At 52.0% G+C, this 26989-nt stretch overlaps 1 protein-coding gene and 1 pseudogene across 5 annotated transcripts in view; one reads left to right on the plus strand and one right to left on the minus strand.

Moving 5' to 3' along the window:
• LOC103630057 (serine/threonine-protein phosphatase 4 regulatory subunit 3) overlaps positions 1-7684 on the minus strand; it is a 77591-nt gene extending 69907 nt beyond the window's left edge. For all 5 annotated transcript variants that reach the window (XR_554804.4, XM_035960163.1, XM_008651147.4 and 2 more), the window contains exons 1-2: positions 7335-7684; positions 5942-6022 (exon numbers count right to left, since the gene is read on the minus strand). Coding sequence is in view for 4 of the 5 variants with exons in the window: in XM_035960163.1 (XP_035816056.1) it covers positions 5942-6022; positions 7335-7424 (171 nt within the window). In the remaining variant the exon portion in view is untranslated. The remainder of the gene's footprint in view (positions 1-5941; positions 6023-7334) is intronic.
• Positions 7685-9047: 1363 nt separating this feature from the next.
• On the plus strand, positions 9048-10385 carry LOC109940546 (uncharacterized; annotated as a pseudogene).
• The last annotated feature ends 16604 nt before the right edge of the window (positions 10386-26989 follow it).

Below are 26989 nucleotides of genomic sequence, written 5' to 3' on the forward strand. Positions count from 1 at the left end.
AAGAGAGGGCAAGGGAGAGCACGGTCCGAACAATGGCGAACTTGACGGGGCTGAAGGTCTCGTTGTAGTCCACTCCAAAGAGGGCAAAGAAAGGAATGGGATGATTGACCGCCTTGGAGGGGAGGCGGTTCAGGAGGTAAGTGGCGTGTGGATTATGGAGGGCCTCAATCCAGTAAGAAACAGAAAGGGAGGCTTGAAACTGGAGGGTGCGAATGAGATTGGTGATGGTGCAAATCATGTGTTCGGCCTTGCCGTTCTGAGGAGAGGTGTAGGGCTAGGACATCCGCAGTTGCACGTCGCGCGAGAGGAAGAAGGCATAAGACATGGAGTTGTCGAACTCCCACCTGTTGTCACACTGAACAGCTCGAATGGTGCAACCGAAACGAGTCAACACCCAAGCAAAGATGTGAGAGAGGGTGGGGAATGTGTCAGACTTATGAGGGATGGGAAAAGTCCAGAGGTAATGAGAGAAGTCAACCAGGATCACAAAATAGTACTGGTTACCGGAGAGGCTCGATATCAAGGAGGCCCAAAGGTCACAATGGATGAGATCAAAGGGGACAGCTGTGCAGGACATGGAAGAGGTGTAAGATAAGCGAGTGTGATGACCAAACTAAAAAACATGGCAAGCAAGGTAGCATGGCCATGGGGGAAGGGAATGGCCGAGTTGGACGAGAGTTTAGACAGGATGTCGTGGTCCGGGTGACCAAGACGGCGATGCCAAGTGGAGGCAGTGGCAGCAGTGGCAAGGGCATAGGGTGGGGCAACACAAGAGGAAAGAGATGGGGCAAGAAAGCAAATAAATGTCATGTGGGGGCACCACTATACCAAGCGTCGGCGAGCACGAGATGTGCGTCGCGCTGTTGAGCGCGCTAGGCGGGCGCAGGAAGCCACTGAGAGTGGATAAGATTAGGAAAGAAAAGATTAGATTGGCTTCTTATCTATTTCATTAAGAATAGGAGTGGCTGTTAGGGTCTTTGGTTGCTTATCCTTGTAACCAACCGGCACTTATCTCCTTAAGAAAAGGAGTGGCGGTTGAAGCCTAGGGGCTATTTATTCTTGTAACCAGCACTATAGAATCAATGAAGAATTTCCCATCTAAACTTCTCTCCTGCTCTCGTTAAGCCACCATCAGAGGAGTAAAACATCGCGGTGAGGACTGGACCGCGGCTACGAGTTACGTAGTCGCGATCCTGCGTCGTTGGGTGTAGAGGCACTTAACAACCTGTCCCGGAGATCCTCCTCACCACCATCCACAGCCACACATTCACCACACCCAGCTGTCGCGCCACCATCGTCACCTGCGTCCTCCTGCGCCAGCGCCATGGGGGATGACCTCGAGGCACTCATCGAGACCGTCAAGGCCCTGCAGGCGACCGTAGAAGCCAACGTCAAGGCCATCTAGGCCCTGACCTCCGATCGCTTCTCATCCTCCAGCAGCAAGGCGGCCACCGGCGAACACCACACCGATCGACCTCCACGATTTTCAGAAACTGGATTTACCTCGGTATGATGGCAAGTCCGCCCGCTAATTTTACAAATCGATGCGAGTCGGATTTCCATCAACAGCGAATCCTAGAGGAGGAGAAGGTCTAGACGGTGTCGTACAATCTGGAGGACGACACCCAGATGTGGTATATCCAAGTCCAGCAAGACGACGGCACTCCGTCCTAGCGCCAATTCGTCGACCTCCTCAACGTGTGCTTCGTCCTCAACGTGCGCTTTGGGCCACCGCTGCGATCCGACCCACTGTTCGAGCTCACCGAGTGCCAACGCACGGGCACGGACGTGGAGTACCAGGACCGTTTCCATGCCCTTCTACCGCGCGTCGGGTCGCTGGAGGAACGGCAGCGGGTGCAGCTCTTCACCGGAGGACTCGGTCCACCACTCAGTTACGACATCCGCATCCACAACCCCAGTCGCTAGCGGTTGCCATGAGCTTGGCGAGGCAACTGGAACTTCGGGAGCAGTACACGTCGGTGCCAGCCAGGGCCCATGAACGTGGCCTGCTGGGGTCGCCAGCACCACGCCTCGCCCTAATGACACCCACGGCCGACAAGGCAGCCACCCCCTCGGTCACGGTGGACAGACGTCAGGTAAAGCGCTTGTCCTAGGCAGAGCAGGAAGAGCGTCGCCGCTTGGGCCTCTCCTACAACTACAATGAGAAGTACACGTGTGGGCACAATCGTGTCTGTCGGTGGCTCTTCTACATTGACAACATGGAGATCACTGACACCGACAACACAGCAGCAGGCGACGAACCGGACACCGAGGCGCCGGTCTTTTCCCTGCACGCGATGGCTGGCGTGCCGCTATGCGAGACGATGCAGATCATCGTGTCGCTGGGCGGTACCACGTTCGTCGCCCTCCCCGACAGTGGGTCCACCCACAACTTCATGGTCGAGAGCGCTGCACAGCGTACCGAGCTGGCTGTCCAGTCAAGCCACATCTCACAGCGACCGTGGCTAATGACGAGAAAGTCGCCTACCCCGGCGTCCTCCGAAACGCGTCGGTCACCATCGACGGCATTGACTTCGACATCGACCTCTTTGCCATGCCCCTCGCAGGTTACGATCTCGTGCTTGGGACCTAGTGGATGGCCACCCTCGGGCCGATTGTCTAGGACTTCGCCGAGCATACCATGTCGTTCCAGTTCCGGGGGCGCAGCTTCTGCTGGGTTGGTGTGCCCTCCGCCGGCGCACCATGGCTCCACACCGCAACGGCCAGCGCATCCCTTCTCGACGAGTTACTGGTCACCTTTAGAAATATCTTGCCGAACCCTCGGGCTTGCCTCCGCCGCACGACCGCGACCACAACATCATCCTCAAGCCGGGCATTCCTCCTGTGGCAGTCTGCTCGTACCAGTACCCGGCGGCCCACAAGGACAAGCTGGAGCGACAGTGCGCCGCCATGCTCGCACAAGGGATCGTTCGTCGTAGTCGCAGCGACTCGCTGTTCTCCTCGCTGGTCCTCCTCGTCAAGAAGGCCGACGGCTCGTGGCGTTTCTGCGTCGACTACCACTCACTGAACGCCCTCACCATCAAGGATGTGTTCCCCATCCCAGTCGTCAACGAGCTCCTGGACAAGCTCCATGGCGCGTGCTTCTCCACCAAGCTCGACCTACGGTCGGGATACCACCAGGTACGAATGCGGCCGGAGGACGTCCACAAGACAACGTTCCGCACCCACGACGACCTCTACGAGTTCTTGGTTATGTCGTTTGGGTTGTGCAACGCCCCAGCGACTTTCCAAGCGCTCATGAACGACGTGTTGCGCGCCTACCTCCGTCGGTTCGTGCTTGTTTTCTTTGACGACATTTTGATTTACAGCACGAGCTGGGCGAACCACCTTCGACACCTCCGCGTCGTCCTCACCATACTTCGCCAACACCGCCTCTTTGTGAAGAGGTCCAAGTGCCCGTTCGGCGTCGACTCTGTCATCTACCGCGGCCATATCATCTCCGCGATGGGCGTTGCTATGGATCCCGCCAAGGTCCAGGCCATCCACGACCAGCCACAGCTCCGCTCCGCGCGTGCTGTGCGCGGTTTCCTCGGCCTAGCAGGCTACTACAGGAAATTCGTCCACAACTACGGCGTTATCGCAGCACCCCTCACCGCACTCTTGAAAAAGGAGGGGTTCATGTGGAACGACGACGACGCAGCAGCCTTTCACGCCCTCAAAGGGGCAGTGACGTCGGCCCCTATACTGGCATTACCGGACTTCGCCAAGTCCTTCGTCGTGGAGTGTGACGCGTCCACATATGGCTTCGGGCGGTGTGCTGGCCCTAGAGAGAGGATGCCACGCAGGGGGCCGACGCGACAGAGGAGGCGGCGCATAGGGGCGGTAAATGCTTTGTGTCGACGCAGGGCGGTGCAGCCATGGGTAGGGGTGGGCAATCAGTTTTAACCGACAGTTCGGTTCGGTTCTTCGGTGCAGTAGAACTTCGGTTTGGAAGAAATAGGAACTGATCGGTGGAAACAAATATGAACAACCGAGGATTTCGGCTTCAGTTTGATCGGTTCGGTGTTCGGTTTGTACCAAAGTTTTGGGTCTTCGTACCTCTGCTGCTTGTTGTCTTCGTTGTTGTTGTTGTTTCTGCATCTTGCCCGGGTTCTCAGTATAGGGACAAACAGGGAAGGGATAAGGTTGGCTTCGTGCCATGAGCTTGTCGTGAGGGCATAAGGCCTGCGAATCTGTGACTTGGAATTGTTTAATGGGCCTGTAAGCTATATGGGCTGCTCAGAAGTTAAACACGCACAACAGACAATAGTCCTAATCGGTTCCTCGGTATATCGGTTTCCAGCACATATAAACCGAAGTCAAGCTGAACCCTTCGGTTCGTAAAATTTGAGAACCGACACCGAACCAAACAACTAAAAAAACGATATTTCGGTTCGGTTCGGTTCAGTTCGTTGATCGGTTTTCGGTCTAAAAGTGCCCAGCCCTAGCCATGGGCGACAGAGGGGGGGGCCAGCGCGACACAGGAACAGGGGGTCAGCGGTGGCCGAGGCGACGCCGACGGCGGCGATGAGGTAGGGTCTGCGCCACGCTAATGAAAGGTAGGGGATGGAGTCGTCGGCGTCACATCTGCAGGGGGTTGCGCCAGCCAGGGAATGGGCATCGGGCGCCAAGAAAGGGGAAGGGGTGCCACTATCGATGCTAGGGGCGTAGGACTCAGGGAGTCCGCCGCGAGCACAGAGGGGGGCGTCGTGTAGGCGGCTCTAGCCATGGGGGAGAGCCAGCGGCGGAGAGAGGGCCACGCGAGCGCAGGCAGTGGGGTCGGAGAGCACCGTAGGCGAGGAGTGGAGAAGCCCGTCGGCGCTGCAGTAGGGAAGGGGGAGGGGCCTAGGAACAGCTGCGCGGTGCCGACAGAGGGAGGCGCGCTAGGGGAGAGACATGCGGCCTACGGTGTGCGATGGCGGCACGGCACCGGTCGGAGGAGGCGCGCTCGCCAGCGGTGGTCGACGCCGACAGGGGGAGGCAGGCTCAGTGGCGGTGGCGTGATGTCGGCAAAGGGAGGGACGTCCGGCGGCGGTGGTGTGACGCCGGCAGAGAGCACGGCTCCGAAGGACGTGAGGGCGGACGGTGGGGCGGCGCCAGAGGGGGAAAGAGTGTCAGGGACACAGTGCCGGCCACCACAGCCAACCACTAGCGAGGGGAGGAGGGGCCCGCCATGAGGAGGGAGGTGGCGGCGCTCAGGTGAGAGGGGGAGGGAGGGGAAGGTAGAATTTTTCGGCTAGATACCACGTTGGATGAGGAAAACCCTAATAAGGGTTGGGAATGCATTGATATATTAGAGTTAGGTGGGCCAATGCCCATTACAATAGAGGTATACACTAACACATACACTAACAGTTACTCTAACAGTCTTGAAAGTACATTAGGTTATAAGTCTATAGTACAGACGTAATCTAATAGAAATAAGTAGTCAATTTGGAGATTGTAGTGTTGTCTTGAACATCAATATCATTATTTGTGTCCGAAGGGAATAATAATATAAAGAACTATACGCAAACCAAAGCACATAACAGGGCAATGCCATAAGCAGCATTTCGAAATCAGATCTAAACATATAATAAGCTTCAACGGAGCCAATATGATGGCCCAAAAATTATGCAAAAAAAAATCCATTGTGTTTGGTCAAATTAGAAAATATGATGATGATGATCTTTTTCTGAGAAAAAGAAATAGCATGATGACCATGGCATAAAGGACTTAGCAGAATACATACCACTCAAATGGAAAATATAAAACAGAGAAGGTTGAGGAAACCAAATCCAGTTACATATGTGAAGCAATGTTTACATCATCAAATGACAGTGGAAGCTAAAAATAGAATACCAACAGAGACTAATTTACCAATACCTCAGTATGAGACAAATATTGCAGTTATCATTTTAGAGGATGTTTCCAGAAGATATGAGTCAAGAGTTGACCATACCTCAATATAGTCAATTGTTATGTGGCCCGTTCCCTGATCATCCCACTGCCCGTCATTGGTTAAACGGTATACTTTGACACGCTGGACATTGTTTTGAAACATCACAAAATGAACAGACACAGTAAGTAGACCAACAGTTAAAAAGAGGTTTATCTTGCATAAGTGTGACTTTGCAAATATATAAAGATAACATACGCCTTATATGAGAAGGATAATTCAAATATCCATCCTAGGTTACTTAGTGCAGGTAAGACATTGCAATTGGTGGTTAGTAACTACTCAGCACTGGCAATATTTGGTTGATACGAAGTTTAGATGGCATAGGGGTTCGTTCATAGATGCATAATTTAAAATTAAACGAAGTAGAACACAAAACAATAGATCGATACAATCTTCTCACGGTGGCCAGCAGGCTGGTCTAAATTCCCTATTCTAGATTGTTTACAAAATATTGTTCTTAATAAACACAAATTAGCAAAAGCTGACAGTCCAACAACATCAAGTATATCTACAATTCACATGCAGGATATCCCATCCCCAGGCAAGTTAAATGTCTTCAATCCTCAAAAGGGGCACTAAAAACGCATGGTATGTCGGTACTACCATCAGACATACATTTCCATAGAAGGAGCGGGTTTCATCTTTGCTTCACTGGTCAGTCAATAAATTCGCTGAACTCCAAAATAACAAAAAAAAATCCAACCCGCACCTCTTCCAAATTCACGCAAGTCAGGTAGCCCAGAAGGCATGTACTCAGAGTTTTTTTTTGATAGAACAGGAGGGGAGGACCCTACTGAAAATTTTATTTAAAATTTAAAAAGAAAACAAAGTTTAGAACAAACGAGAAGACGAATTACGGGGGTTAGGGAGAGTTTGTACTGCCATTGCTTTCTACTGTCATTATTGAAACCATGTCGGGATGGCAAAATCGAATCTAACCAAAGCTCTGTGAATGACAAGGAGTAATTGCATGTACTCAGAGTTGCTAGCAATAATCTGCACATGCTGATTATCAAGGAATCACGGTTTCTCAGACTTAAATCATACAAAAACAAAACATCGCCCCTACCCAGCAGCTCTGGGCCAATTCGAAATCCTCAACCCATACGCCACCCAGGCCACCCGCTGTTCCTCGCGACCCCCCACAAAACATTAACAGAAAACCAAGATTGCCGGTAATGCAGCAGCAACCGCACGGAGTTCTAGAAGTTTCCGTGTCCTCCAACTGCGCAGCAAAAGGAAGCACAATAGCCACGACAGGCCCGCGCGCAAACCGCAAAACGAAGAAAAGGCGGCCAAGCCGCAAAACAGCCGCAGGTTGTATCCACCGCACTAACTCGCCACCAAAAGCTTCCAGAACTTCTACCAAGACCAACCAAGCGGGAGAGCTCACCTGCATATTCGCGTGCACCTCCGGGTCACTCCCACTGGCGTCACCCCCCGCCATCATGACCAAGCCCAACGCCGCCCCATCCTTCGACATCTTCTGGAGCCGAGACGGTGGCTAGAAGCGGGAGATGGAAGGTGGCAAAATCCTAAGCCACCATTCACGAGCAAGCAAATCAAGGTCGCACGGGCTCGCTCTCTCTCTCTCCTTCGCTCTCGCTTTGCAGCTGCACTTGGCGACGTTGGCGTTCCCTTCTCCCACGCTTGTCCCCTCGAGCTCTTCCCCGCTTTCCCGTGGCAAAATTATTTTGGGGAAATGCGGCAAGTGCAAGAAAAAAAACGGGGCAACCGTGTGCGCGCACGAGCGACCTTGGAGTGCCCACTTTATATAAGAGTTCACCTAAAGTTTATTTATAATTACTGTTTTACATTATGTAGACAGTAATGTTTGAAAAGTAGAGATAAACTACTAGAGATAATCTAACACTATCTACGTCATTATTCTTTAAATCTTTCCCTATACCGCATTATGTAGTCGTGTCATCCAGATTTTATCATCTATTTTTTTTCTTTTTCAGAGTGGTTTCCTCTAAATTCTTCCTAAATTCTCTCTATACGGCCCACCTAACTATAAAATATTATTTTTCAAATCTATTCATCGTCCAATACTAATTTTTTCGCTACTGACAAGTCATTGTATGCACAAGCCGCGAAGAGGACGTCGTAGTGTGTAGCGTTGGCATGCTCGTACCTGCCACAGCCGCGAAGAGGACGTCGTAGTGTGTAGCGTTGCAGCGCTGGATGGACATTAAACTTCTACATTGGTAGGAGAGGGCGGCTGGCAGAAGGCGTTGTAGACAGCTTAGACTATTTGTAACGTTATCTTCTAAAGTTTTCTCTATACCGCACTATGCAGCCACGTCATCCAAATTCTATCTTCTAATTTTCTTCCGCTCGCGACAGTTACCCCTAAATTCTCACTCTATGTCATCACTACAACCATAAAAATTTATTTTCTTACCTATTATTAATATATTCTTGTTTTTTTCTCAACCAATAATTACTACTGTGCACGTGCTCTGAGGAAAGGGGGTCGTCTTGCTCTGCCTAAATCTAGTGTGTCCCTATACTATCATCTTCTTCTGTGGCGCGTAGAGGAGGTCTCAGACTGTCCGCAGCGGTGTTTCCTAAATTTTTTCCCCCTAAATGTTACTATGCAGCCACGTCAGCAAGATTCTCTTCCCTATATTCACTCATCCCGCAATCGTCCCCCCTATAAATTCCCCTATGTATCCCTCTACACATTAAATATACATTTCCACATAACTAGCTTCATTTTCTATTTTCTTTTTTCATTTTGACTCGTCTGACTTGTATTTCTGTCGTAATTAAATTTTTTAAATTTTTTTATTTGTTTACAATTTATGCACAACGTATTAACAAAACAATTTAGTTACAATTTAATTATTAATGGCATACAAATCGTCCGAATTGTGTGTCGTACAACATTTCATGATACATTGCGACGTCATAATTCAAACTAGCTTACGTTGCAAGCATACTCCGACCAATCGTACCAACGAAACCACGGTTGGTTTCCAGTACAAGCCACGAGCTTGCCCCACAAGCCAGATTCATCTCGCCTATATATATGCACACTTTGTCCTCCAAAATGTGCCAAACTCCAACACAACTTCATCTAGTTAGACATTTGTTCGATATGTCTCATTTCCATAGGGATGATGATTCCGATTCGAGTGATAGTGACAACGACACACTTATGCTTGTCACTCTTCTTACGCTCAACATTGAGGACAAACGCATTCTCCGACGACGTTCTGGTATACCTCGCTACATCATTCACAGGGATCATTTTGCTGGAGAAAACCTCATCCACCATCACTACTTCGGCCCGAACCCAGTGTATCCACCCCACATGTTTCGTCGAATGTACGAAGTTGAAACATTTGTGCATATGTTCTTACATTAGCATTGTCTTCATAATGAACCTAATACATTTTATAGGTTCCGTATGAGTAGGCCGTTGTTCATCCGCATTATGGAAGGACTTCAACAGCAGGATACTTACTTTACGCAACGGGTCGACGCAACGGGCCTGCCAGGACTTGGACCCCTACAAAAAGTATGTGCGGCAATGTGGATACTTGCTTATGGGTTACCTACTGATGTCGTAGACGAGTACATTCAAATTGGCGAGTCTACCGCTAGGGAATGCCTTAATCATTTTTTGTCGCGCAATCATTGCATATTTTAGTGGCTGGTATCTACGAACTCCTAATGAAGCTGACATAGCACGCATCATGCACAATAGCGAGGCTAGGGGATTTCCAGGAATGTTGGGTTCCATAGATTGCATGCATTGGGAGTGGAGGAACTGTCCTACGGCCTGGCGTGGACAGTTTTGTGGCAGAAATGGAAGACCTACTATGATACTAGAAGCGGTAGCAACGTATGACTATGGATTTGGCATGCATTTTTTGGCATGCCTGGGACTAATAATGACGTAAACGTGCTTCACCGATCACCAGTATTTGACCCCATGACAACTGGTCGAATGCCCCCCGTCAATTACACAATCAACGGTCATCCTTATAACTTCAGATATTACCTTGCTGATGGCATTTACCCGAACTGGCCAACTTTTGTCAAAGCAATTCGACACCCTTATGAGGAAAAGAAAGTATATTTCACAGAAATGTAGGAAAGTTGCAGAAAGGATATTGAGCGCGCATTTGTTGTTCTTCAAGCACGGTGGGTGGTCCTGCGTGGTCCAGCGTACGGTTGGGATCATAATCGTTTAACGGAGATAATAACCGCATGCATCATCATGCACAACATGATTATCGAAGACGAAGGTGAGTTTGCTGCAAATACAGATTTCGGAGACAACACTTCAGGTATTGAACCATCGCAACTAATTCAAGAAGGACGTTCAGAATGGGTTATCAACCACTTTGATCTTCGTCGCCAAGATAGGTCATCGACACTCCAAAATGATCTTGTAGAGCATTTGTGGGCTAGACGTGGAAGCATGTGAATCCATATGTTTTATAAGTACGTATGTGGATCTTCAATTCAATAAGTTTAATTAAGTATGTAATGTCGATGTTATGCATGTTTAATTACATAATGTAATTCTACAAATTCCTAGCCGATGACGTGTGTTCATGGACATAGTCAATCAGAATTTCTAGGTCACCCTATACAGGAACCACCAAAACTGAACTTGTCAACAGCAGGTAACCAAATAAACATAACATAATGATAGGTCTTTGCACAAACGAGTCCATTATTCAGAAGTACAAACGTTACAACATCTCATGCAACACTTATGGTTACAACAACTTTATAATGTTTGATAAAACAAATAACACAAATAACTTAGAACACAAATTTCGAACAGTTTTGGGCAGCAATAGTACGGCATGGCAGAGAACTCAAATTTTACTCAAAACTAAAAATTAACTGCTGCAAGCGTTTTTTGTGCTCCTTCATCATACTCCATACTTCAGGATCCACTTCGTCTTCATTAGTGGACTGCAGCATTTGCAATCGTTCTTTAGCCGACTGGAGTTCTTGAAGTTTCAATTCTCTTTCACGAATGCTTATTTTTTTAGCTTCCAATTCCAACCTCTTTGTCTCTAGCTCCCTGTCTTGTTCAGTGCACTTATCTTTCTTGTCACCTTTTTCCATATAGCGCTGAATTTGTTTTTCTATTAAATCATGTCGGCGGCTTAAGTACTCCGTCGACGATGATGTCGCAACTTTCTTTCTCTCAGATTTACTAGAATCACGACCAAGAGGGTGTTTTCCTATCAAACCAGCAGAACCACTATCACAATCATGTCCACCAGCTGATGGAGTACCAGAAGATCTAATTGATTTCCCATGTATTCCTTGGAATTAACTTCCTTGACAGATGCTCTCCCATTTGGGTTCCCTCTTCGGTTTATGCCAGCAATGCATAAAATGGAATGGTTTGTTCTCTTCGTGTGCAAACAAGGAAGCCGCCTTCGAAGTATGCAAAAATGGTTTGTTCAATTAGAATATTATGACCACATTTTAACAATGGAAGTAAGTACAATATTTACAACATTGTTTACGATATGGCTAACCTTGTCGTTGTCAGTTAAGCCACTTTGTTTCTCTCTTAGAACTCTTGCGTAGTAGCCTGAGAACTTACTCACATCTGCTCGAATCTTGTCCCATCTACTACTAAGTGCTCAATTTAGTCTACAAGGGAAGTCCCCCCTTTGTTCGTTGTACCTTTTTTCTATTCGTGCCCAAAGCCCTTCTTCCTTTGACCAGTGTGCACCATAGGATCACTGCTAATTTGCAACCAAGTAGTGCAAAGGAGAAGGTCTTCAGGAGCAGTAAAGTTTTGTTCCTTGGTTTTCTTTGCTTTGTTAACAGGAGCTGCATTCTTTACAGGACTATTTATATCCTGCACACTATGTTCAGCATCTGACTCCAAGTTTACAGGTAGTGAAGGTATAGTACTGGAACCCTGCAATGGTGTTGTTGGGTACCATAATTAGGGGTACCCCCAATGCTCCTAAACACGACTGGAAAACATCTTCAGAACAAACCGATAAGCACGATTCAAGTCAGGGCCTCGTCTACCAAGGGACGCGACCTCATCCGAGCCCAGCCTCGGCCTTGGGCGGGAACAGTAGTCCCGGACGGATTCACGCCTCGCCCGAGGGCCTCCTCAGGCAGTGGGCGCACCCTCGGCTCGTCCGACGCCCAGCTTGGGCAAACCTTGTCGTGCAGCGACCTCGGCCAAATCGCCTTACCAACCGACCATATCACATGCACATTTAATGCGGGGATTGCCTGACACCTTATCCTGACACGCGTGCCTCAGTCGGAAAGGTCGAAGTGACCGCAGTCACTTCGCCCTTTCACTGACCATTCTGATAGGAAAACAGCGCTATTCACCCCGTTCCGACTACTGTGCCAACCACCAGGGTAAAGCTGAGTCACGACCTCCCCCGAGTTCAGCCTCGGGCGCAATAGGGAGCTCCGCCTCGCCCGACCATGGGCCTCGGCCTCAGCCTCGGGAGGAGTCACGTCCTCGCCCGACCCCAGGCCTCGGCCTCAGGAGAAGTCTCCGCCTCGCCCGACCTCGGCCTCGGACTGACTACGCTACAGGGGATACATCATTACCCTACCGCTAGCTAGCCACCCCTTGCTACGAAGGAACAAGACCAGAGTCACATCAAACTACTCCGATAGCAGGTAATGATGGTTCCCCGCGTGCTACCATGACGTCGATGGCTCTCAGCTCCTTACGGAAGCAAGGAAACGTCAGCAGGGCCCATGCCGCACCGCCAGCTACAGGGCTCAAGGCACTTCTCGGACGGCCACGTTAGCACGTATACAGAGCTCAAGGCACTTCTCCGCCAGCCACGTTAGCACATAACTACACCCCCATTGTATAGCTGGGCCATCTCCTTGTATCTATAAAAGGGGATGTCCAGGGCCTTCGTAAGGCACGCGACGGACGTGACGGACGCACGGACGGAGACACGCATGGAGGAGACGAGCAAAGAGAGGCAGGCAGAGTAGGAGAGACACGGAGGAGGCTAGCTCAGACAACTCACCTCAAGGCCAAACTCTCTCTCTCTCTCCCTCTCTCGCACTCACTCTCACTCTCTCTCTCTCGCGATGCTTGTAACCCCTACTACGAGCACCCCGGTGCAAGATAATATAGGCCTCATTCCCTCTCTTGGTAGTCGGGGTTCGGAACCGGGTCAGGAACGGCGCCCGTCGTATGGCCCGGCTGAAAGCCTGTGGACCGGGTGGTTTGGGCGAGGGGCTCCGATCCTCCCCGCTGTCGTAGCGTCCCCCACGCCTGGGGTGGTAGCCTCGGCGCACCCTCTCGTCGAGGTGGGCTCGACGGTTGCGGTGGTGGTGCTCGTTGCCGAGGCGACCCAGGGCCGCAGGCGCCGTGTTGCGCGTGCGCCTGGTGTGGACCGAGGCTTCCCGCACAAATCGGGAAGTCGCGGCACGATGCTCCGAGGGGTACCCCTGCCTTCGGGAGGCAGAGCTTTCAGCCCGTCGGACCGCGGCATCTTCCAGGAGATTCTTGAGCTCTCCCTGGATATGCCGCCCTTCGGTGGTCGATGGTTCCGGCATCGCGCGAAGTAGTATTGCTGCTGCAGCCAGGTTCTGGCCGACCCCACTGGAAGCCGGTGGCGGCCTTGCCCTGACGTCGTCGGCAACGCGGTGCTGGATGCCTTGGGGTAGATGACGCGCTTTTCCGGTCGGAGCTTGATCTGCCCACTCCTGCCCGATGTTTCACCGGAACTGTTCAAGTGTTCCTACTCCCTCGTCGAGCCTGGCCTGCATCTCGCGGATTTGCTCGAGCTGTGCGTCCTGACCCCCCACAGGGACTGGGACCACAGCAGGGCACTGGGTCTCATCGTAGTCCACGCCAGGGCACTGGGTGAAGCCCCGAAGAGAACCCAGTGGGCCTTGTAGCGGTCGAGGGAGCCATCCAAAGTCAGCTTGTGGCGAAAGAGCCACTTGCTAGTGACCACGTTAGTGCCGGGAGGACGAGGCACCAGGTCCTAGGTGTGGTTGGCCAGTAGGGCCGCATACTCCTCCTCCATGGCCCGACGCCAGTAAGGGTCGGCCAGGGCGGTGCGAACAAAGGAGGGGACAAGGGAGGCGTTCGGTGGAGTAGCAGACGTGTCGGCGGCCAGGATCAGCCTGTCGACAGGTCGAAGGACACCGGCGGCCCGGCGAGTCACCATGGGGTGAGTGTGCTTGGGGTGCGGTGAATGACGACGGGGTGGTACACCGACGGCGCAGGGGCCACGGGCGTGGCCAGCCCACGGCGATTGACGACGGCGGGGTCGGCGAATCGGGCCACGTCCGTCGAAGGTCCCGAGTCCGTGGGCGCCGAGGGAGGAACACTCCCCTGACGGCGGTAGACGATGGCGGGGTCGGCGAAGCGGGTCCCGCTCGTCGAGGGTGCCGGAGTCACCGGGGTCGTACGCGGCACAGGCTGGGTCGGCGTGGCCGCGCGTGGCGCAGGCGGGGTCGGTGTGGCCGCGCGTGACGCAGGCGGGGTCAGCGTGGCCGCGCGTGGCGCGGGTGGGATCGACGGGGCCGCGCGCGGCGCAGACGAGGTCGACGGGGCCGTGCGTGGTGCAGGCATGGTCGACGGGGCTGGGGAGGCATGGGTACCCAGATCGGACTCAAGGAGGGAGTCAAGGTCGGTGGGCCCGGGAAGGAACCGGCAAGGGGAAACACATCTTCGTCGAAGACGACATGACGAGAGATGATGCGATGGGTGGTGAGGTCTAGACAGCGATACTCCTTGTGGTCAGGGGAGTAGCCAAGGAAGGGGCAGCGGGTAGAGCGTGGAGACAGCTTATGAGGAGTAGAAGCAGAAGTGTTGGGATAGCAAGCACAGCCGAACACACGAAGGTGGTCGTAGGAGGGGGTCGTGTCGTATAGGGCGAAGTGGGGGTGGGGTGGCTCACCGCCTTCGATGGGAGGCAGTTGAGGAGGTAGGTGGCTGTGTGAAGAGCCTCTGCCCAGTAGCTAGCGGGGAGAGACGCCTGAAAGAGGAGGCAGCGGATCATGTTGGTGATAGTGCAAATCATACGCTCAGCCCGACCGTTCTGGGCAGAGGTGTAGGGGCACGAGAGACGCAATTGAACGCCACTGGCGAGGAAGAACAACCGAGAGGCATGGTTGTCAAATTCGCAGCCATTGTCACACTGTAGCACACTGATGGGGCGACTGAACTGGGTGGAGACCCAGGCGAAGAAGTGAGTGAGGGTGGGAAACATGTCGGACTTCAAGCGGAGAGGAAAATTCCAGAGAAAATGGGAAAAATCGTCCAAAAACAGCAAATAGTATTTGTAGCCAGACAGAATGAGTACAGGGGAGGTCCACAGGTCACAGTGAACCAGGTCAAAAGCCTGGTAGCCCTAAAGGAAGATGTAGTAAAAGGGAGACGGGTATGGCGGCCAAGCTGACAAGCACGACAGAGGCCGACAATGTCCCCTATTGCAAGAAGCTAAAGTGCTGGAGAGCTTGGTCATGACGTCAGGTCCTGGGTGCCCAAGACGACGATGCCAAGTGGTGGAGGTGGTGGTGGAGACCAGGGCAGGAGGTGAAGACACGCCGGTGGACGACGACCGGAGTGTGTAGAGGGGGCCGACGCTGTCACATCGGGCGAGTGGGGTCCTGGTGGCCAGATCCTTCACAGAAAAACCAGAAGGGTCAAATTCAATGGAATAAGAATTGTCGGTGGTGAACCGACGGACAGAGAGGAGATTGTGGGTGATGTGAGGGGCTACGAGAACGTCGTTAAGGTAGAACGGTCCAGGAAGAACCGAGGCACCCACAGAGGTGATGGGAAGAGTGGAACCGTTTCCAACGACGATCGAGGTGGGGTGTGAGGAAGGAGGTGGGTGGGAGTAAGATAGCATGTCTGTGGTGGGAGTGGTGTGATAAGATGCACCAGAGTCGATGACCCAGTCAGAGGATGGTGAAGCCAACGCCATGGTGTTGTAGGCGGCGACGAGGGCGTTGGTGTCCCAACCACCAGCCAACGGGGACCATGGTGTTGTGGTAGATGGACCCGTAGGCTGGAGCAGAGGTGTGTGGTCAGGAGAGCCGGTGCCGGAGCCAGAGGGCGAGGCGCACCGAGAGTCTGACCCGGACACATGGAGATGGTGCCGATCCAGGGGTTGTAGAGGTGTAGGGGCACGAGAGACGCAATTGAACGCCACTGGCGAGGAAGAACAACCGAGAGGCATGGTTGTCAAACTCGCAGCCATTGTCACACTGTAGCACACTGATGGGGCGACTGAACTGGGTGGAGACCCAGGCGAAGAAGTGAGTGAGGGTGGGAAACATGTCGGACTTCAAGCGGAGAGGAAAATTCCAGAGAAAATGGGAAAAATCGTCCAAAAACAGCAAATAGTATTTGTAGCCAGACAGAATGAGTACAGGGGAGGTCCACAGGTCACAGTGAACCAGGTCAAAAGCCTGGTAGCCCTAAAGGAAGATGTAGTAAAAGGGAGACGGGTATGGTGGCCAAGCTGACAAGCACGACAGAGGCCGACAATGTCCCCTATTGCAAGAAGCTAAAGTGCTGGAGAGCTTGGTCATGATGTCAGGTCCTGGGTGCCCAAGACGACGATGCCAAGTGGTGGAGGTGGTGGTGGAGACCAGGGCAGGAGGTGAAGACACGCCGGTGGACGACGACCGGAGTGTGTAGAGGGGCCCGACGCTGTCACATCGGGCGAGTGGGGTCCTGGTGGCCAGATCCTTCACAGAAAAACCAGAAGGGTCAAATTCAATGGAATAAGAATTGTCGGTGGTGAACCGACGGACAGAGAGGAGATTGTGGGTGATGTGAGGGGCTACGAGAACGTCGTTAAGGTAGAACGGTCCAGGAAGAACCGAGGCACCCACAGAGGTGATGGGAAGAGTGGAACCGTTTCCAACGACGATCGAGGTGGGGTGTGAGGAAGGAGGTGGGTGGGAGTAAGATAGCATGTCTGTGGTGGGAGTGGTGTGATAGGATGCACCAGAGTCGATGACCCAGTCAGAGGATGGTGAAGCCAACGCCATGGTGTTGTAGGCGGCGACGAGGGCGTTGGTGTCCCAACCACCAGCCAACGGGGACCATGGTGTTGTGGTAGATGGACCCGTAGGCTGGAGCAGAGGTGTGTGGTCAGGAGAGCCGGTGCCGGAGCCAGAGGGCGAGGCGCACCGAGAGTCTGACCCGGACACATGGAGATGGTGCCGATCCAGGGGTTGTAGAAGGACGGACAGTTTTGGCTGTCGCCCCGACCGGTGGTATCGCCGCGTGAGGAGCCGCCACCCCCACGACCGCCCTTGCGAGGGCGACGGTCGCTGGTGGTGGTGGAGGCGTGTCAGGGGGTTGTGGTAGGGGGCGAGCGGGGGCCCCGGCAGACGAAGTGCGGGGGGCCTATCCCCCGGGAGACGCCTAGAAACCGGTGGAGGCGTTGTAGAATGTCGAGGCCGGTGTGGAGCCTCGTGCGCCATGATGAGCTCCTCGAGGAGAAGCTCATTCCGCACCGCATGGAAGGTGGGGAAAGGCACAGTCCTCTTGATGAGAGCCTTTAGGTGACCGTAGCGGGGGCTGAGGCCACGTAGGAGGTTCAGCACCAAGGTGTGGTCCGCCACCGGCTCGCTGAGGTCGCGGAGGGGGTCCGTCAGGCCCTTCATCTGGCGAACTGGTGGAACTGGGCGTCGAGGTGAAGAGCTCGAGCGTTCCGGTTCCCGAGGAACTGTTCCTCGAGGGCGAGCCACGCCTGATGGTTCCGTGGATCCAGGAGAGCACCACGGTGTCAACAGTATCGACCGATATGCCTCCTAAATGTCAATTTCAAAATTTTCACAAAAGTGGCGACTCAAAGGGTTACGATGGTTGCACAGAATGTAATCAATCCCTCGCAGACTGCATTCCTTCCAGGAAGGAATATCTTGGAGGGCGTCGTGGTGGCCCTACATGAGACTATACATGAGCTTCATACCAAGAAAAGAGATGGGGTCATTTTCAGGATTGACTTTGAGAAAGCTTATGATAAGGTGAAGTGGAGCTATGTTCAGCAAACCCTACGTATGAAAGGCTTTTCAAGTAGGTGGTGTAGTTGGATCGAGACCTTTATGAAAGGGGGCCATGTTGCGGTTAAAGTTAATGATCAAATGGGCCCATTTTTCCAGACTCGAAGGGGTGAGACAGGGTGATCTGTTGTCACCTATACTCTTTAATTTGGTAGTGGATATGCTTGCTACTTTGTGTCAAGGGCGTCGACCCCTAGAGTAGCTGGCCCTCGACTACAGAGATTGTAGTCTCGATCCATCTTCTCCGGCGAGGTTAATCACCTCTGCCGCAGGGTTGTTAGAAACTGGGAAGAGGGGATTAAACAGATAACAAATTACTTGATTATTCCTTGCTGCCATGCGGCTTACATATAGCCCTGTTGCTAACCAACTCTTCCTAAAAACTCTCATCTAATCTTGGACTTATCTAATTAACCCTCCTCAATTCTCTCATCTAAATCTTATTCTCTAAACTTATCCAAACCGACTCCTAATCAGCCCCTGGCTATTGGCGCCCACTTGTGGTCTATGCGCTCGGCCGCCCTGCGCACGTCGCGGGCGCGCCTGAGTCTGCTGTAGGTCCGGCCCCACATGACATATCTCCCTTCGTCTAGATCTAGCTCGTCCTCGAGCTAAAAGTCGAGGTACTTATCACAGAATGAGTCCAAGTCCTCCCATGTTGTTGATGCCGCAGACTGGCCCTTCCAATGGACTAGCACTTGACAGATGCCTCGAGCCACGTGGGCGCGTACGACCTGGTCTGGTTCTAGCTCTAGGCTCGTATGGCCGGATGGACGAAGGATCTCGACCATAGACCACCCTAAAGGGCGTACCTCGTAGGGACAACTGGTAGGCAATGTTGTACGTGTACTCAGCCCATGGTAACCATCGGAGCCAATGGCAGGGACGATACGATCACCTGTAAAACAGTGGAGGTCCATGGTAATAACACGGTTAGCAGCCTCCGTTTGACCGTCGGACTGTGGATGGAATGTCGACGTCATGTGCAACTTGGCACCCATCAGGCGCATCAACTCCTTCCAGAACATCGAGGTGAACACGGGATCCCGATCGGACACCATGGACTGCGGCATCCCGTGGAGGTGGACAATGTCAGTGAAGAACGCCTGGGCCGCTAATTCCGCCGAATATGGATGGGCGAGCGGAATGAAGTGGCAGTACTTGCTGAAGCGATCCACCACCGTGAGGATGACCGACTTGCCTCGAACGTGTGGTAGCGCTTCCACGAAGTCAAGGCCAATGTCCGCCCAGACAGCTGTTGGGATGGGTAGCGGAAGGAGGCCCGTTGGATGTAGGTGCTCCGATTTATACCTTTGGCGTGTGGCGCAGGCGCGCACAAAATCCTGAACGACACGACGCATGTCGGGGAAGTGAAAGTCTCGGCGAAAACGATGCAAGGTGCGTTGCACCCCTTCGTGGTCGTCCTCATGTACTGCCGCCACCAACTCCTGCAGGAGCGGCGATGTTGGTGGCACGTACAGCCGGTCGTCGTAGGTCACCAAGTCGTCGGTGAGAGCCCATGGGGCCGAACGAGATCCAGCAACAAACTCCTCGCGGAGGGTTACTAGTGCCAGATCGGAGGCCTGAACGTCGTGGAGACGTGTGATGAAGTCGAAGCGCGGTGCGGAGACAGCGAGAACCGCGTCGTTGTTAGCCTCCTCTGTATCGCAGCGGGAGAGGGCATCCGCCACCGTCTTGAGGGCACTTGATTTATATTCGACGGCGAAGTTGAAGCCGAGGAACTTGCCGACCTAATGATGTTGCGAGATCATGGCGAGGCGTTGATCAAGTAGAAATTTAAGGCTATAATGGTCTGTCCGCACCGTGAAACGTCGGCCCCACAGGTACAACCGCCAATTTCGAATGGCTTGCACAAGACCGATGAGTTCCTGCTCATAGGCAGCTAGGGATCGATGCCAGGGAGCCATCGGCCGGCTGAAGTATGCAATGAGGTGCTTGTCCTGGGTCAATACCGCCCCAAAGCCGTAGGTTGATGCGTCTAGTGCTGGGAATCTGGGCCGGGCTTTTCAGGCCAGCACGAGCACGGCCCGAAAATAAGAGCCCAAAGCACGGCCCGGCACGAAATAATATGGGCCGGGCTAGCACGGCCCGAAGGCGGGCTTGGGCCGGGCCTCAAATTCCGACCCGTCGGGCCCCCGGCACGACCCGCATAGATGGGCCGAGCTTGGGCCGGCACGGCCCAATTAAGCCCAATCTATTTAATTTCTTTAATTTAGTAAGATATCGACTTTATATTGTTGTTATATTTAGAGTTTATGTGGTTAAATGATGTTAGAATTGTTTAATATCTTTAATTTAGTAAGCTATGAACTTTATATGGTTATAATATTTTAATTTTATGTGGTCAAATATACGGGCCGGGCTTGGGCCGGCACAGCCCAACGAAGGCATGAGGTGGTTTAGGGCCGGGCTGGGCCACTGTTTTTACACTTCGGGCTGGCACGGCACGGCCCAAAAATTGTTTGGGCTTTCATGGCCCGAACCCGTTTGGCACGAAACACGATGGGCTTGGGCCGGGCTGGCCCGGCCCAATTCCCAGCACTAGATGTGTCGCACTCCACCATGAACGGGCGCGTGAAGTCAGGAAGCGCCAAGACTGGAGCGGAGGTCACCGAGACTTTGAGGGCCTAGAAAGTCACGGCGTCGTCGTCGTTCCACGTGAAGTCGTCCTTCTTCAATAGCGCAGTCAGTGGGGCTGCAATCGTGACGTAGTCGTGGACGAACTTGCGGTAGTAGCCTACAAGACCCAAGAACCCCCGTACAGCCCGCGCGGACCGAGGTTTGGGTCAATCAGCCACCGCCTGCACCTTAGCAAAATCCATGGCGACGCCAGCGTCTGAGATGACGTGCCCTAGATAGGCGATGGAGCGCTCACCGAACACGCATTTGGAGCGCTTGGCGAAGAGGAGGTGCTGCTGCTGCACCGTGAGGACGGCCCGAAGATGGTCCGCCATGACGCATTGTAGATCAAAATGTCGTCAAAAAATACCAGCACGAAACGGCGCAGGAACGGTCGTAGCACATCATTCATTAATGTCTGGAACGTCGTTGGTGCATTGCACAGGCCGAACGACATCACTAGAAATTCGTAGAAGCCGTCGTGGGTACGGAACACCGTCTTGTTGATGTCAGCTGGACGCATGCGAACTTGATGATAGCCGGAGTGCAGGTTGAGTTTGGTGAAGAATTTGGCGCCATGGAGTTCATCGAGGAGCTCGTCCACGACAGGGATGGGGAAAAGCATCCTTGACAGTGATGGCGTTCAAGGCGCGATAATCGACGCAGAACCTCCATGAGCCATCCGATTTCTTGACGAGGAGGACGGGTGAGGAGAACGCCGAGGAGCTCCATCGAACAAGCCCTTGCTCGAGCATGGCGGTGCACTGTCGCTCCAGCTCATCCTTGTGGGACGCTAGGTAGAGGTAGGGGCGCACTGCGACCGGCTCCGAGCCGTGGACGAGAGTGATGTCATGGTCGCGGGAGCGTACCGGTGGGAGACCCACGGTTCCGAGAAGACATCGGCGAAGGACGCGAGTAGCTCGTCTAGTAAGGATGGTGACGCCGATGTGTTGCGCAGTATGGGGACCACCGTCCCCTAGACGCCCTGCCAACAGATTGGCTGGCCCTGCCGATAGAACGTCAATTTTCAGGCGCCAAAATCCCAGAGGACCGGCCCCAACGTGGCCAGCCAGCAAGTGCCCAACACCATGTTGAAACCTGCAAGGGGCATCACAAACAAATCGGCGTGGAAGGTTGCGCCGTGGATAGTGAATTCGGCCTGCCGGAGGATGTCCACGCAGGTGACGCGTTCGCCATTCACCACAGTCGTCGTAAGTCGCAGTCGGCTTTGGAGAGGCAGGCCAGTACATCTAGCTGCGGACTCGGAGATGAAGTCATGGGTCGACCCGGAGTCGAGGAGTGCCAGAAGAGGGGAGGCTCCCAACTTGACGGCGACCAGCATTGTGTCGCTGAAGCGGACCCCTGCCAGTGTGTGCAGGGAAAAGACAGGAGTCTCCGCCTCAGTGGTGTCGTCGCCGTCGTCGATGTCCACGCCATGGACGTAAAAGAGTCGCTTGAAGGTGCAGTTGTGCCCCCGCGTATATTTCTCGTCGCAGTTGAAGCAGAGGCCCAAATGGTGGTGCTCCTCCTGCTCCGGTCGTTACAAACGCTTCACCGGTTGCCCGACCACCGTGGCAGGTGGTGTAGCCGCCCGGTCTGCTGTGGCCGCAGGGAGGGCGAGGCGCAGTGGAGGGGTCGGCATAATGTTGCGGCGCGCAGCATTGGTGGAGGCCGGCGTGGACATTTGCTCGATCTGCCGTGCCAGACACATGGCGACCACGAGCGACTGCGGATTGTGGATGCGCACAGCGTGGTTGAGTGGAGGCCCCAGCCCGCCCGTGAACAGCTGCACCCTCTGGATCTCCTGCAGTGGCCCGGTGCAAGGTAGAAGAGCCTGGAAACGATCCTGGTATTCAGTGACCGTACCTGTGCGTCGGCAGTCGGCGAGTTCAAACAGCGGCGGGGAACGGAGGGCGGCCCGTAGTGGAGGTTAAGGAGGTGCTTGAAACGGCGCCATGTGGGAATGTCGCCCTCGTCCTGCTGGATTTGAATGTACCACATCTGAGCGCCTTCCTCCAGGTTGTATGAGGCCATCCAAACCTTTTCTTCCTCCATGATGTGCTGCTGATGAAAGTACGATTCGCAACGGTTGATGAAGATGAGAGAGGGTCGGACCCCGTCATAACGGGGAAAATCCATTTTCTGGAACCGCAGCGGACGATCGGTATGGTGTCCGCCCGTGTTCGGGCGAGGCCCGTTGGACGATGATGAGCGATCGGTCAGGGCCTGGATTGCTGCAGCATTGACCTGGACAGTGGATTGTAGTGTCTGCATGTTGGCCATGAGTGTTTCCAAGGTGGACTTAAGGTCGTCTCCCATGGTACCGGTGGCAGGCGGCAATGTCGCCGAAGCAGCAGATGGTGGAGAGTGGGCGGCGGATGGTGGAGAGTGGGCGACGGCTGGTGGTGGCGAGGAGGTGCGAGCGGAGGAGGATCACCGGGATCGCGATACCAGGTTGTCAAGGGCGTCGACCCCTAGGGTAGCTGGCCCTCGACTACGGAGATTGTAGTCTCGGTCCGTCTTCTCCGGGGAGGTTAATCACCTCTGCCGCAGGCTTGTTAGAAACTGGGAAGAGGGGATTAAACAGGTAACAAATTACTTGATTATTATTTGCTACCATGCGGCTTACATATAGCCCTGTTGCTAACCAACTCTTCCTATAAACTCTCATCTAATCTTGGACTTATCTAACTAACTCTCCTCAATTCTCTCGTCTAAATCTTTTCTCTAGACTTATCCAAACCGACTCCTAATCAGCCCTAGCTATTAGCGTGCCCTTGTGGTCTGTGCACTCGGCGCCTCGGCCGCCCTGCGCACGTCGCGGGCGTGCCTGAGTCTGTTATAGGTTTGGCCCCACATGACACTTTGATTAATAGAGCAAAGGAAAACGAACCAGTAGAGGGTTTGGTTCTGCACTTGGTAGATGGAGGGTTGTCCATACTGCAATATGCAAATGATACAATCTTGTTTATGGATCACGACCTAGAGAAGGCAACGAATATGAAACTCATATTATGTGCCTTTGAGCAGATGTCGTAGCTTAAAATAAATTTTCACAAGAGTGAATTCTTCTGCTATGGGAAGGCAAAAGAAGATGAAGGGAGGTATACAAGGTTGTTTGGCTGTAAAAGTGGAAGCATGTCTTTCAGATATCTTGGGATTCCGAGCACCATCGTAGGTTGAACAATGGTGATTGGAAAACAGTGGAAGAAAAAATTGAGAAAAAGCTAAGTAGTTGAAAAGGAAAGCTCATGTCAGTGGGAGGGCGTTTAGTTAGTAGTAATTAATTTTGTCCTAACCAGTCTAGCGATGTTCATGATGTCTTCCTTTAAAGTACCAAAAAGAAGATAGATTATTTCTGATCGCGTTTTTTCTGGCAAGGTGAGGGCCATAAGAAAAAATATAGGCTGGCTAGATGGGAAGTAATTTGCCAACCAAAAGAGCTAGGCGGGTTAGGCATTCGGAATCTAGAGATACAAAATAGATGTCTCCTAAGTAGATGGTTGTATAAACTTCTTAATGAAGAAGGAATGTTTTTTATAGAACGCGCAGGAGAACTGCGCATCTTATATATTAGAGGAAAAGAAACCTTACAAAAGGGGGAGATGTCGCTGAGCAAATCTCCCAAAGACTCACATAAACCCGAAAGAAATTACGGATTGATACTGACACTTTACCCGACCTCGCCCAGAGCAGCAACTAAGCCCATGCTCCCAATCTCCTTAGCTCCTGCTGAAGCCCAGCAAACGCACTCATCCGAGAAACACCTAAAAATCCTGGGTAAGGATGGAGACTCCCCATGAAATATTGCTATGTTTCTCTGGAGCCATAGGCACCAAGCCCCCAGGACGATCAGAGAGTTAAACCCCTTTTTCCTGGTCTTGATAACCCTTAGGCTCACCTTTCCCCACCAGTCTGCAAAATTCTCCTCGTCAGCCACCGGAGTGAGGTGCCCCAAGCCAATAGCAGCAAGAATTGTGTGCCAAAATTGTCGGGCAAAAATGCACGCAGTAAGGAGGTGTTGAATTGTCTCTTGGGCTTGATCACACATTGGGCAAACATCTGGGTGTGGCATCCCCCTCTTCTGTAATCTGTCAGTTGTCCAACACTTGTTCCTTATTGCCAACTAAAGGAAAAACTTGCATTTAGGAGGAGCCCAGGTCTTCCATAATCTCTTCCATGGCTCAAAAACAGTAGAGCCGAAGAAGAGGACATTGTAACAGGATTTAGAAGAGAACAGCCCTGATGCCTCATGTCTCCAAACATGGTGGTCTTCCTCCTGAGAAAGCTGCACCTCACCTAAAGTATCCCATAAGAAAAGAAATTGTTGAATTCCGACCAAGGATAGAGGGGGTTTGATATGAGTTATCCATTGCCTGTTTTCAAGAGCCTGATCCACTATCATAGAGATAAGAGCTCGTTTAGCCACCTTGGACACCACTTCTGGAGCAAGATCTCTGATGGAGCATCCATTTAGCCACTTATCTGTCCAGAACAAGGTATTAGAGCCATTTCCCACATGAGTAAACAGAGAGGTTGCAAAAAGGTCTTTGACATGCTGCTGAATGGGGATAGACAAGCCATGCCAAGGTCTGTTCCGATCTGTTTTTTGAAGCCATAGCCATTTGGTTTGAAGAGCCCAACACATGTGTTGTAGATTAGGAATCCCAAGCCCTCCATACTTCAAAGGTCTTGTGACTATATCCCAGGCCACGAGGCAGCTGCCTCCATTCGCCTCTTTTCTCCCTCTCCACACAAATCCTTTTCTGATTCTATCTATTTTGTTAATCACCCACTTAGGGACATTCATAGCAAGGAAGAGGTAAACTGGGATGGCTGAAAGTACAAAGCGCACAAGGGCTGTCCTTCCAGCAAGGTTGAGGAGCCTAGCTTTCCAATTTGGTAGCCTATCCGCTATCTTGTCAACCCAATTCATCAAAATATTCCTACTAAACTTCTTATCTGAAATAGGCAGCCCTAAATAATTGGAAGGGAAGGAGGAAAGGGTGCATTGCAGAATGGTACACCCTTCCTGCAGTAATTCATCCTCACATCTTATTGGGATGGCACAACTCTTGTGTAAATTAGTTACTAAGCCAGAAGCTTCTCCAAAACAGTCAAGAATGAGTTTGACACAGTTAAGCTCTTCCTCTCTGGGCTTGACTGAGACGAAAATATCTGGCCAATCGAACTTTATCCCAGGCACAACGACGAGCCACGGATTCACACTTTTGGAGTGGCCTTATGAAGAGTAAGGATCTATTCATCAATAAAGGCACCTTTCAGGTACATGATGGGTCCCAAGTGCGTTTCTGGGAGGACAATTGGCTAGGGTTGGGGGCGCTTAAATTTCGATTCCCTCTTCTGTATAACCTAGCAAGGAGAAAGAATTCAATGATTGCTTTTGTATTTTCCTCGATACCCTTAAGCATATCCTTTTGTAGGGGTTTTGTACACCAGTTGCGGGCCCAATGGTTTCAACTAGTGGTGTTGGTGGCGCATACTAATTTGAATACTAATAGAGATTCATTCAGATGGGATCTGACTGCTAACAGGGTGTATATTGTTAAGTCCTTGTATCAGGCAATTATGAACAATGGAGCGGGAGTTAATAACAAGGATATCTAGAAACTCAAGATACCTCTGAAAATAAAAGTTTTTTTGTGGTACCTCAAAAGAGGTGTAACCTTAACAAAGGATAACTTAGCTAAGAGAAATTGGCAGGGTAATCAGTGTTGCTGCTTTTGTAGCAGACCGGAGACAATAAATCACTTGCTTTTCATATGCACTTATGCGGCTTTCATTTGGCGCTTGGTTCAGATTAGCACAGGATTGAGACCTCCCCGGGATGAGAATGAATTGTTTGGGGACTAGGCAAGGTTCTCCCGGTCATATCGCGTCGCTTGCTACTAACTGCAGCATCTGCAATTTCTTGGGCCATTTGGTTAAGTAGGAATGATGTGGTTTTCAATAAATCATCTTGTTTGCAGGTAACCTCCAGGGCAACCTTCTGATGTCGCTTTTGGTCACAGCTAAAGCTTAAGATAGAGAACCAAGAGTTAATAAAGTCTTCATGTCGTAGTATGGAGATGGTGCTGCTACAGTTTTTTCGCAATTTCGGATGGGGTTTTGCTTTGCGTTTAACTATGTAGTACCTTTGGTTATGTCACTGGTATTTTCTAGTGAGGTCGTGTGATGTGTCAAGGCAGAATGCTGCCTCTTATTGTAAACTTTGGCCGTAAACTCGTTTGAGGCCAAGGCCGGACTTTGTTTCCATTATCTAAAAAAATCCATGAAGTATTTCCCCTTAAGGTAAGGTAAAACTAGCATAATTTTACTGTTACAAATCCAGAAAAAAGAATTCTGCTGTTACAGATC

Source organism: Zea mays, chromosome 6 (genome assembly GCF_902167145.1).
Source record: "Zea mays cultivar B73 chromosome 6, Zm-B73-REFERENCE-NAM-5.0, whole genome shotgun sequence".
Taxonomy (NCBI): domain Eukaryota; kingdom Viridiplantae; phylum Streptophyta; class Magnoliopsida; order Poales; family Poaceae; genus Zea; species Zea mays.